Source organism: Triturus cristatus, chromosome 9 (assembly GCF_964204655.1).
Source record: "Triturus cristatus chromosome 9, aTriCri1.1, whole genome shotgun sequence".
Taxonomy (NCBI): domain Eukaryota; kingdom Metazoa; phylum Chordata; class Amphibia; order Caudata; family Salamandridae; genus Triturus; species Triturus cristatus.
The window spans coordinates 1,058,192,726-1,058,206,284 of NC_140592.1; the positions used below are offsets into that span (position 1 = coordinate 1,058,192,726).

Genomic DNA, 13,559 nt, shown 5'->3' on the forward strand with positions numbered 1-13,559 from the left:
TAATACATCCCGTTTTGCGAATTTTTAATCGCAAACGCTGTATTTTGCGAATCGCAGCGTTTGCGACTAAAAATTCGCTTGATACATATGCCCCCTGGTGTGCAACCCACATTGCTTTTTGTGTTCAGCGATGTATAACTTCACCTTAGAGGGCATTTGTCTCATGAATTTGTGCCCAGATCACAGGCAGACATTACAAGGATCCGTGGCCAGCATCTGCTGTCACTGCAGTGTTTGAAGCTTGTATTTTTTGTGAATAACACACTGCTTTATTGCTGATGAATAAAATGTTGGCTTTGTTGAAAAGTTAAATATTTCGGAGCAAGTCTCTGTATTCTAGTAGGAGTGTGAGAAAGAAGGAACTGATGTAATCATTCTGGTGTGGCGTCTAAACTATAGGTGAAACTCAGCTGCTGTAGAAAACAATGAAGCAACCTACTGGTGAGCAAAAGCAATTGCTATGAAAAAGTTTTAGTTCCAGTCTGTAAACTGAAGAAATTCATAAAGTGCGAAACCTGTGGTTAGAATCATCTATCAGAATTATATGTGTTATCAATAGCATTAGCTGTGCTCCAGAAACGACACAGCAAGGGCTGACACAGTGTGGTTCTTCTACTGCAAATTATAAAGTGTGGTAACAGTATCTGTACTTGGTTTGCATGCAGCATATTAACTTTCCTATGAGTACAAATTGAAGGAACACCACCGAGACATTAGGAAAATATATCACAGTATTTTAGTACATTTTGTAAAAGATACAAGGTGTCCTTGTCAGATTCTGTTCTAACAAGCTTATCTTTTTTATTTAAGATAAGCTACCTTTAAATGTAGGATTGTCTTTTTAACAGTAGCTAAAGAGGGTTGGGATAACAGTACATAAAACAAAGAAAATGGAGGGTACAATATGGAGTACTGATAAGATTAATATCTTGGGGTGCCTTAGAGGGCAAATTGATCTCATACACCCAGCATGGCTACCTTTCACACAGGTTCTTAACAATGTTACTATATGTTACTTTCTGATAATTACTCAGTGTGATAAAATGAATCTAGAACCTCAACAATATTGCCTTAAAGAAAGAGAGATACTTGTGTAGTGATTATTTATTTCATATGAATTATAACTCGTAAAAAAATAATTTGCTGACAGTTTTTCATTATGCCCCAAAGGCAGTCTAAATGTAAGCACGCTGCTTGCAAGAGACAGGTCTGCATTTTAAGAAATAAATTCATTTATTTGTGTACCATACTGCTTTTTTTCTGTAAATTGAGTACCGTACAGGACTTGCAGTTGAATAACTCACTGAAAAAACTATGTAAGACCTGGCACTATGGTTGTGGTGAATTGAACAGTAATTGTAAATTGTTAAGACATCAGATGTACTTTAGTACTTACATCAAATACAGAAATTACATTGAGCACATGGACATTTTTTCTTTTGACAGGATGGACAGTATAGTTAATTTCTGTCTTCAGGCATTTTGACCACCATGCTTCAATTCAGTCTAAATTAACTTGACAATGTTAAGCATATGATTATAGAGCTCAGCAATTTAGCAACTTACACCAACAAAGCAGCAAAGCAAACTAATACTGCACAATCATGAAAGGATCTAATTCATAAATATTTCTTTCCAACATGTACACCCAGTTCTTCAAATACAGTTTCCATTGATTATTTCCAATGTATTTATAAAAGGGAAGTTTAAGAAATGTTTGAACATGATTCTGTCATAACATAAGAATATTTGTCTTTCTCTCAAAAGTACTTAGTTGACATCCAACAGAACACAAGTGGTCAGGTATATCTGTATCCTTAAGAGTTCAAATGAGCAGGTCTGACTCTCCTTTTAGGAGAAATGGTGGACTGATTCCATGTTGTTCTTCCAAGTAGCATGTGCAAAAAGATCTTAGTCTGTCATACTGATCTGGTATACATGTTGTGCCGGTATAGGACAAATGATGCATTCCATGTTGATAACAAAAAGCAGGCATTTTCATCAGTTTTATGTACAAGGAAAGTGCAGGCACTGTGAAAAAGCAACTTTTGGAAGTGCGCCATTTGTCATCATGTAAACAGTTTTTAGTTAATCACATCTGCTTTAGTTAGATATTTCTTCATATAAATATATTTATATATAAATATATACAGATATTTTACACGTTCTTAAATTACACTTAGGTAGATCGCTCTAGAAATTCTTCTAAAGTATTTTTGATGTGCAGTGGTTGGGAGGCAGCCTGGTTCAAAAGACTTTCACCCATTTCTGCAAAAAGTGCTTTAGACAATTTAGCTGTGGCTGTCCGCATATTTCCTCCAGCTCCAGGAAGTGAGCCACTGTTTGTAAGATTTCCTAAGAGATGCCAAAGAACAACTAAAACTTTTTGCTCTACAGCATGAGGTTTCCTGGGGTACAAATCCATCACAATATCTGTAATGAGGGAAACATATTCAGCATTAGAACTATTTAAAACTAGACATAATAGGTAGTTAAATGAAGACGAACAACAGATTACTAAATTAAAATCAAGATGAGGGCCAGTTCAATAACCTTGTGATGTAGTCTAGAAACTTCCATTAAGAGAAAATGATTTATATGCCTTTCCCCACACTAAAATAAAAATTCTAAACCAGAATCCCACTCAATATTTTAAATTCTCCATTTAATCCTTGTTGAAAAAACTTGGGTATGTCAGAAATTAGCGTATATTTCCAAAGTCGTATACCTTTTAATCACTAAAGCAGCACCATGTTGCATACTTTTAGATGAACTAAAGTTTACAATTTGTATGAATCAGTTATAAAGAAAATGTTTATTCTTTATTTTTACATTTTCATGTGAGCATAGCATTTTTTCTTAAATCATAATTATATATTGTATAATCAAATGTTTCAGCTAACTGTTCAATCCAACACTCTCTTGCACAAATTCAATGCATTTCAGTGAATATTATACTTTTGTGAGGCATCAATACATTATAACTAGATTAAATGTAATTAACAATTGATTATGTAAGATATAGATGATTTATTCTTGGTATTGTTCAGTATCAAAATGCTTTTAATAAGGAATATTGATGAACTGAATAATTTGGACTCAAAAAGCGGCAATGAGTAATGAAAACAAACAATTTAAGAAAAACTTGTACAACTAGACAACGTATTGTAATAACGCGTGTATTATTCGAGTTTTCACACCATTTGTCACTAAAAAGTAATTTACAATACAGCCAGATAGTTTGTTTAAGATAAATAATTTCAAAAGAAGCCCATTTTGAAGAACATATTTTTCACTTGAAAAAACATTTCAAGCAAATATATATGAATGAAGTGTTGCAGAAAAGTGTGCAAATAATGAACATATGAAGAGATAAATTTTACTGCAATACAAAGCGAAAAACACTAAATTCTGGATAAACATTTGTGACTGAGAGCTCTAAACAAAGTAACCAAATTAAAGGGATTATAGTGAAAAATTGGCTGCTCAAGGGACAGGACAAACAATTAAAAATTCTTTTTACTAGGTCTACATTATAAATGCATGATACAAAGTTAAGTAAAATTATGAGGCAGGGAACAACACTCAAATATTATACTCCGGGATGAACAATCTCCAACTGAAAGACATTTTAAAGAGAAAGGGCCTAACGACAACCAAATAAAAATTTCAGGTAGTACTGGAAGTTGAGCATATGCCCAGAGGGGAAACTACGTATTGAGGTTTGCACAGTGTAACATGGATTAGACTGAGAACCTGAATACATTGATTTCATGTGGAGTAAATGAAAGGTACTACTGCGTTTTCTGTGAACATGGAAACAGACAAAGACTGTATGATCTTGTACAGAAAACAATGGCAAAAGAAATATGCCTGTTGCTCACATGGTTGCAGGTATTATGATGGAGTGGACAGACAAGATGAGCTTTTCTGTTATACACAAGGACACTGTTAAGAGCATTCATGTGGATCGGCTGGCATACCTGAATGTACTCTGGAGAAAAGGGTTGGAAAATATTTACTGAAAGAATAAGGTACTTACCTTCAGTAAAGCACTTACTGGTAGACACTATCTAGCTGCAGATTCCTCACCTTTTGAATATTCCCCAGACGTCAGACTGGATAGGGAAACGTTTGGATACGGATATGACGAATGGCCTACAAAGGCGCCACTTCAGTATGTTGACGCAAGATGCTTTCAAGGCTATCTGCACCCCCATACGCTAAGCCCCTTTAGCAAACTGGGTGTGATCAGTCAGTGAGGAATCTGCGGCTACACAGAGTCTCTACCAGAAAGAACATTAACAAAGGTAAGTAACTTGTTCTTCTCATAGAAACTTCTAGCAGCAGATTCCTCACCTTTTGAATAGATACCAAAGCAGTACTTATTCGGAGATGGGTCTGAGAATGGACTCAAACCAGAAAGCCCTGCAGGACCGTACTGGAAAAATATGCCCCTCTCGGCAAACCCAACTATTGAGACAACAGTGCTACGTGAATGTATAGAGGGACACCCATGAAGTTGCCTGGTAAGTGTCCAAGACAGGGACTCCACATGCCAATGCAGTGGTGGTAACTTTGGCCCGGGTAGAATGAGCACGTATTCCTTCATGGAGGTTGCATTTTGGCCAGTGCGTAGCATGTCTTAATGCAAAACATGTTCAGGTGGGAGATGGTCTATTTTGCACAACATTGCCTTTATACACTACAGAGAACCCCACAAAGAGGTGATCATCCACCTTGTGTTCTTTGGTATATCAATATAAAAGCTGAGAGCTCTCGGTTTGCGAATGATGGTCTCTCTCCTCCTCCTTAGAGGGGTGAGGCAGAGCATAGAACACTGGCATGGTGATGCGTTGTTGACGTGGAACAACTTTGGGTAAGAAAGATGCCTGTGTCCAGAAAACCAGTTTGTCTGGGAAGAAAGGGGTGTACTGCAGTTTGGCACAGAGACCTTGAAGTGGACTCACACACTGCGCTGATGGAGCTGAAGGAGCAGCTGTGAAGCTCAAGCTCAAAGGGAGTGTATATCAGAAATGTAAGGACAAATTGAGGGTCCCACTGTATCATGACCAAGGAGAGGAAGCAAACAAATATTGTGAATCTTTCAAGGAGTGCAGAAGTGCTTGAGACTTAAACAATGAAGACGGAATCGGCAACCGCAAAAAAACACTAAAGGTATCCCTTTAACTGTGCCCAAAGCAAAGCTAGGCCACACTAGAGACAAAACTTATAAAAAAACATCAGATAACTTTACCTGGAGGAGGCCTAACTGCCAAGTACTGCACCAAAGCATGAATCTGACCCAACAACAGACATACAGTTTTTGTAGAGGGACACCTGGCTGCCAAGCTGATATTAACCAACTTTAGAGGTTGTCGTTGCTTAATCTTCAAGTATGAAGGTGGACGATGCGAGGGCCTGGGTGCAGAACAACAGCAGATCCTTCCGGAGGGGCAGCCTGATCGGAGGAAAGCTGCTCAGACCCTAGAAATCCTGATACTATCTTCTCTGGGCCAAATCTGGGGCAACTAGGATGACTTAGGTCTGGTTGGTCCTGACCTTCTTGAGAACTCAGGGCAGGAGTGTTATTGGCAGTAAGGCATACAGGAGTCCAGAGTTCCAATCAAGATGGAATGCATCTCCAAATGAGAGACACATTGGAAACTCTCTTTCCTGGGGAAAGGCACACAACTGAACTATATCCAAAATGGCCCAGTTGAAGGGGAGCTTCTGAGGAGAAGTGAAGTGTGACTTCGGCATGTTGACAGTGAACCTCAAGGATGACAGGAGGTCCATCTTAGTCTGGAGGTGGTTAATGACAGCCGGGGGTGTCAGCCTTCAACAGCAAATTGGTGAAGTAGGTGAAGACTAGCAATCCTGACCTCTGAAGGTGTACTGCCACAACCACCAGCACTTTCGTGAACACCCAATGGGCAGTGGTGAAATCAAAGGGGAGCACAGGAAATTGAAAGTGCCCCATCCGATTTAGGTAGCACTGATGGGCCCACAGGATGGATATGTGGAAATAGGCATCCGGCAGGTACAACACCACCATCCAATCTCCAGGTTCGAGGGTAGACAAGACCTGGGTCAGTGGGAGCATTTTGAATTTCTCGTTCCAGAGGAAGGCGCTGGGAGGGTGCAGGTCAAAAATAAGATGAAGACTTCCATCCTTCTAAGGCACCACTAAGTAGCGGGAATAAAAACCACGTCCTACTCCTGGCATGGAAGTGGGCAAAAGGACTAGCACTTCCTGCCACAAAATAGAGAGATGGTGCTCCATCAGTCACTAGTGGGACGCTGCAAGGTGTAGCAGCAAAAGAATGAAAGGTTGGGCATATCCCTGCCGAACAATTTGCAGGACCCACCTGTCAGAACTAGTGGCTTACCAACCAGGCAAGAATCTTCAGATGCCTCTCAATGGGTGGCTGTGCTGAGCTAAGGGCACACTAAAGAGGTATGGCAGGTGGGCCTACAGAGATGGTAGTGGACGGACCTTGAAAGTGGGAGCGGTGAGCACCTCAGCCTCGAAACTGCAAGGTACCTTGTGGAGGTTGGACTAGCTGGCAAAACGGGGCACCCCTGCTGAAGCAGCAAAAGGAGCAGTAGGGATGATCTGATGGGGAGGTGTAGCAGATAAGCCCAGAAAGCGCGCACTGGCCCTGCTCTCCTTGAACAGCTCAAAAGCAGAGTCTGCCTTGTCCCCAAACAGTTCAGCCTCATAGAATGAAATGTCTATGAGGGACGACTGGAGATCGCCTGAAAAAACACAGGAGTCTGCAGCCAAGCGTGGTGGGGAATGGTGACTTTGGTGGCAATGCTCTGCCCGTTGGAATCAGCGGTGTTCAAGCCACAATGAATTGTCTTGGCCGTGTCATGACCATCCTGATTGGCCTGGGCAAAGATAGGACAGAGATCTTCGGGAATTCCTGGGAGGACTGGAGCCATCGAATCCCAAAGAGCATGGGAACAGTGCCCCAGCAGGATTTTAAAGAGCAAAGTGCCAAGCTGGTAGATGATAAGACTATATTTTTGAACGTCTCCACCCATGCTGACTCCCTAACAGGGTGGAATAGTTGGGAACATGTTGTGGTTAGTCTTGTTTACATATACCTGCACCATTGAGCTTTCTGGGGAGCGGTGCTGAAATAAAAATGAAGGGTCACCTAGGCAATGGAGGTGACGTAGTGCAATCCAGCAATTGACCAAAGGTCTAAAGCAAGGTTTGGCCTATGTCCAACAAAGTACCATATAAAAGGGCCTTGTTAAATAGTAAGAGGGGCTCAGTGGATCAGTGGAAGTTTGCAGGACAGGACTTCTTTAATTACATTGGTCTTGAACTCCAAGGTAAGGAACTGGAGGTCAAGGACTTCGGCCGCCTTATGCATAACCATGGCATAAGAAGCACTCTCTTCAGTAGCATGTCCAAGGGGTGAGAGGAGCCCTAACTCACGTATGGCGCTTACTAGTCACTTGTAATTGGTCCTACTATTTGTCTTTGTGGTATAGCTGGACAACCTCATCATTTGTGGGGTAATCTGTTTCCGCATCCATGCCAAACAGGGAATGCAGAGTATGTGCTCTCCCTTGAGAAGGCTTGGGTAGAAGAAGTGCTGCCTCAACAGTGGCCAGGCGTGGCCTCAGTCGAACCAGCATTGACTTGGAGTCAAATAGTACAATAGGTACCTCGTCTTCTAGCCTCGGTATCTGGTTCGAAGTTCCGGGAACCATCATAGACCTTGGTGTCAGAACTGGAGCTGGTGGCAGTCCCGTGGTGGGCTCAGAGGAACCAACCGGAGCAGATGCCGAACCCGCTCACGCTATTTCACATTGAGGGCCTCTCAGCTCCATGGGCCCAAAGGCTCACCAGAGGGAGTTTGCTAGGAACCGAAGAGTTGAAGCATGGCCTTATGAAGCTCTTTGATCTGTTTTGGACGGGCAGAAAGCACCAGAAAATTGAGCTGTACCAAAACGAGTTGCGGAGTAGATTCCAAAATCAACAGACTTCGTGAGTGAGAAGTTGAGTGGCAGAGAGAAGTGCGAACTGCAGTTTGCGCTGGTATTCCTGCCGCTCCGGTAGAAATTCTACCCGAGCTGCAGCTCGCAATCTTACTGTTCGTGATCGCGAACTTAGCATTTGCAAATGCGAATGGGGAAAAAACTCCGCTGCATATCGCGAAGCGGAGTGTTCTGCACTCCACAAGCTCCGCATAGTGCAGAAAACTCCACAAACTCCGTGAACGGAGAGAAGTTCACCGCCCAGGCCTAATCCACGCACCGTCTCAGGAGAATGTGAGCAGCAGGGAAGGGCAGAGTCCCCCTTAGATTTCTTCTGTTTTTAGGTCAAAGCGTACCAGACAGTACAGAACTCACATTTTCTGGCTTTCTATTTGCTAGCTTTATTTGTTTTAGTCTGTCCAGGCTGAGATCGAGCCTCCCAAGGAGCAAAGCCTTTTCATACCAATGCCCCTTGTATTCTTCAAAAAGTGCTACTTTCTGTAAACAGACTTTTAAATCTTGCTCTTATCTTGTTACATTTGCTGTGCATTCAAAGTCAAATTGCAGGCTCTGTCTTCTGAGCGGGCTTGACATTTCATTTTATTTCTCTGACTTTAAAGTGAGAGGATTTATGTGACAAAGTTGATGGATACTGGGTGTAAGAAAGTTTTTCTTCTACTACATAACATTTAAATGAACTGTGCACGTATTTCAAAACATATCAGAATTAGGAAAGCAAAAATGAAGCACATTTTTGTTAATTCTGAAGTGTATTGGAAAAAAATACTTTAATATGATTAAAACATCAATCCACTAGGTGATGCCACTTCCATACACTTGTACGCTGTATAGTTGTATTAGTAAAACTGTATGTCTGTGCAAATGTGATGGTCATTTCAATAGAAAATGTGTTGTCTGTAATGACTGTGTGCTACCACACCATGCATACTCCACACCACTACACTCTACTCTGCACCACTCCACTTTACACCGCTCCATGCCACTGCACTCTACCCACTCCATTCTATTCTGCACCATTCTACTCTATGCCAATGCACTCTACACCACAACACTCTTCGCCACTGAACTTTACACCACACAAGTCTAGGCCACTCCAATCTACTCTGCACAACTCTACTCTGCAACACTGCACTCTATGCCAATACACCCTACGCCAATGTACTTTACTCAGTAACACTCACCTCTATGACTCTGCACTGTACACCAATCCAATGTACACCACTCTAATCTATTCTTCACCACTGCACTCGATGCTACTGCAATCTACGCCACTGCTCTCTACTCTGAAACAATCTACTCTATGCCACTCCACTCTATGCCACTGCACTCTTTGGCACTGCATTGTACTCTATGCCACTCTACACCACTCCGCAACACTGCAATCTCGGCCACCGGACTCTACGCCACTCTACTCTGCATCACTCCACTCTACACCACTGCACTCTACACCACTCCATATTGCACCACTGCACTCTACTATGAACCACTCTAAGCTACACCACTGCATTCTGTGATGCAGGATTGTATGTTGCTGCCCTCTGTATCACTATACTCTATGCCACTGCATTCTACTCTGCAGCGCTCTACTCTACATCGCTCTACTCAACACCACTATACGCCAATGTGCTCTACTCTGCAACACTGCACTCTACTCCACTGACCTCTAAACCACTCTACTCTGCACTGCTGCATTCAATGTCAATGCACTCTACACTACTCTACATCACTCCACTCTATGCCACTGCATCCTACTCTACACCACTTCATTCTACGGCACTAATTCTACACGGCACCATTCTACACCAATGCACTAATTTATGCCACTGCATTCTATGACGCTGCATTGTACACCGCTGAATTCTAAGCGCTGAACTCTATCACTATACTCTGGAACACTCTACACCAGTCCACTCTATGCCACTCCATGCACATTCACTCTATGCCACTCCACTCCGCTCTTCGCCACTCCGCTCTACAACACTCCAAGCCATTCACCGCTACTCAATAAACCTTTAGCCAATATTGAACAGCAGCCCTGCTGGTGGACAACATGAATAAAACACATTGGAAAAGCCTAAAGCTCTTACAAAGGTGAGACCGATTGGCATTGCCAATGCTCGTTTCTTTCACTTACCCAACAACTTTGATCAAGACTGACCCCTGGAACCACTCCTGTGACTTCAGGATCTGGAAAGGGCCCGGGATCGTACTTTCAACTTGAAGCAGTGCTATCATGAAATCTTCCAATGTCCGATGTAGAGTTTTGCCTCGTGGTCTCATATGGCCTTCGGGTTCATCAATGAACAATTAATGAAGGCCTTAGGAGTCATGACTTGACCCCAGGTACCACAGGTAAACCTGATGAGGGTCTGTCACAGACATTTGCTTGCAACAGTCCCTACAAGGTTTAAACCTGTTATTTTGGAAGGTGACCTTTCCCTTGCACACTGTTTAACAATTTTTTAAGGTAAAAGGGGACTCAAAGAAATGCAAGATAGCTCCACATCTGCCTCTTGTGGGCGGAATAAAAGGAACGGACGTCAGTGTGCTGGAGAGGTGCCTATATAGGCTCCACACATCATTTTCAGAAAGGCATGAGTGCTGGGCTGAAGGTGCCACCTACAGCAGCATAGAGGTACTGCTGAAAAGTTTGCGGATCCAGTCCAACGCCTAGGGAATATTCAAAAGGTGTAGCAGCTGCGGTTAGAAGTCTCTATTAGAGGGGGCGTGGCTTCGGAGCCGGAGGGAATGGCCGCCGCTTACGAGAGCTCCGTGAGGGCGTGAAGCGGCGGGCCTCCTCCAGGCTCTCAGCGCGGATTCACCGAGCCGCTTCCTCATGCGGTGGAACACTTCGGCGGCATTGTAAGACCTGCAAGGCGGCTTCGGGTGAGCTTGATACATTGTTTCACGATGTCCGTTTCACAACGCGGATCGGTAGGTAAGACGCGGCCGCCATTTCGGATAATTGGATTTCCTTTCATGCCTCAATGCTGCCTTTTTTCAACACACTTTCGCCCTGAATTGGTATATGCAGCAATGGAAATAGTGTTTCTTCAATATTATTGATTTTTGTGGGCAACTTGGTCAATTGTTGGCACTTTTATGGCGCTGTTCTTTTTTCTCCTCAGCTTTCCTTCAGCATTTCGGGGCGCCATCTTAGAATTCTAAATTCTTTTTACCAGGTTTTTTCCCTTTCAAAGAGCCATATTAGACTATAATTATTATTCAGTAACTTTTACTTAGTCGCTGGACATTCTATTTTTTACTCCCTGATTTAAACGGCGTTTCTAGTCGAATTTCTGTTTTCTTTTCTTCTCAGAAATATAAAGCAGATTGCTTGACGCCATTTTTGACCCTTGGTGTTTACTTTTCAGTTCTCTTTTTATAATGGCTCGCTCTAGTCGCACTTCTTCACAGCAATTGTCTGCGCCTTCTTCGTCATTAGAGGATATTAATCCCTTCAGCGTGCTACAGGATAACATGGAGGAAAATCTTAATGACTCTGTTGGAATAAAAGGCTCATCTACTGCTGTTCCTCGTTCGAGTAATAAACTCAATTCCAAAATTCCCTCCACATCGGGAAAACAAATTAAGACAAATCCTCCTTCTCCTACCAACTCTGCCTCTTCTGTTTCTTTGTATCTTTTGCTTGAGGAAATACGTTCACTCTAACCATATATGGCTGAAACAAACACCCGACTTCAAAGCCTTGAGGACAACTGGTCACACACCGAGCTCCGAGTTGCGGATCTTGAAAGAAGAGTGACTTCAGTGCAGGTTGTCTCAGACCAGGTCCCCGGCATTCACAAAGAAATCCATTTTCTTCGGCAGCAGGTTGAGAATTTGGAAAATCGTAACAGGCGCAATAACCTACGCATTTACGGCTTGGCGGAAGGACTTGAAGGGTCGCATTCTATATCCTTTTTCCAATCTTTCTTGCCAACGCTTCTGGGTCTTCCTACCTCCCCCCCATTGAATATTCAGCGAGCTCATCGTTTGGGTCCAGTATCCCGCTTATCTAACTCTTCTACTTCTCCTACAAAATCTAGAGGAGTCATCCTGTACTTTCTAGAATATACTTACCTCATAAAAGTGATTCAGGCAGCTAAACAGAAAGGGAAAATTACCTGGAATGGCTCAAACCTATTTTTTGCTCAAGATTATGCTAAAGCCATTGCAGACCGACGCAAACAGTTTTTGGACATGAGGCCGGCCTTGCGTGCCCTCAATGCCCGATACGGATTGTTTCACCCTTGCCTTTTCAAAGTAACCTACAACAATAGAACAACAAATTATGAGGATCCAGCTCTCCTTCAACAATTTTTGCGCTCACACAGGGACGATTCCATGGACACTCCTGGTTCATAATTAGTGACTCGTCTCATAATGGATTGTTGTTATCTGGCATGGGCCTTTCTCCTATTGTTTTATTTTTAGTGCATTGTGAATTATCCTTTTAATGTTTTTTCTCTCTTCCTTTCTCAGGTGCGGTTCTGTGATCCTTTGTGGTTGTGTATGATGTTTTTCGCCTGGAGGCGTTTTCCCCTTGCTGCGTCCCCTTGGAGTCCTCCGTTTCGACGTGCTACCTTCCCTATGTGGATCTTCCATCCCCACGTTTCTTGTCTTTTTATGGTATGTCTTTTTGACGTTCTTTTGCACAATCAATTGTTTGACTTGCTTTGCTTTCCTGGTCAGTGTCTCTTTTATCTCTGTCCTCTTCTCTTTAACTCTTTTTTCTTCCTTTTCTCCTCTTTTTTCCTTTTTCGCTTTTTGTTAACATTTAACCCCATCCTTGGTTTTTGTTCTTTCTCCCCTCTCTTGTACGGTATCTTCATCTCCTCATTTCGCAATATCTTTTTTGTTAACTCTGCCTTTATACATATCTTTTTCTTTCTCTTCATCCTGAGTCTATTTTACAACTTTTTCCTTCTCCTTGATAATAAGGTTCTAACTTCTCATACTGGTTGCATATTGATCGCTCTTATTTTGTTTGATCGATATTACATAACTGTTTCTATTATCTTTGTGCAGATACTTTTTAACGGTTTACCTTTAGAGTTGTAACCTGGAATGTTAAAGGAGTCAATAACTCTATCAATAGACAACGTGTGTTAACCCATTTATCTAGATTGAATACTGATATTGCTCTAATCCAAGAATCGCACCTATCAGATGCTGAAGCTGTTAAGTTGAAAAAAGGTTGGGTAGGTCATGTTTTTTCTTCCCCAAGTTTAGGAAAGAAAAATGGTGCTTTGATTTTATGTTATAAAAAACATCAGTTTTCAATTGTACATCAGGAACACGACCCTGATGGTCGTTGGGTAATTGTTAAAGTACTTATTGATATAATACCCTTAGTTTTATTTAATGTTTATGCACCTGTTACTATTGATAATACATTTTGGACTCAGATATCTGACAAACTTATTCTGTTAGATGATGATTATGTTATTTTTGGAGGTGACAGTAATCAGGTCCTAGACCCTATATTAGATAGACACTCTTCCGTAAAATTCTCTAATTCCAAGATGCACTCA

At 42.0% G+C, this 13,559-nt stretch overlaps 1 protein-coding gene across 2 annotated transcripts in view; it reads right to left on the reverse strand.

The window, feature by feature from the left end:
- Positions 1–1,210: 1,210 nt before the first annotated feature.
- TOGARAM1 (TOG array regulator of axonemal microtubules 1) overlaps positions 1,211–13,559 on the reverse strand; it is an 846,610-nt gene continuing 834,261 nt past the window's right edge. The window contains exon 22 of one of the 2 annotated variants that reach the window (XM_085626936.1): positions 1,211–2,433. In XM_085626936.1, the coding sequence (XP_085483062.1) occupies positions 2,180–2,433 (254 nt within the window). In that variant the 3' untranslated portion in view covers positions 1,211–2,179. The remainder of the gene's footprint in view (positions 2,434–13,559) is intronic. The other variant, XR_014968891.1, reaches the window with a different exon arrangement.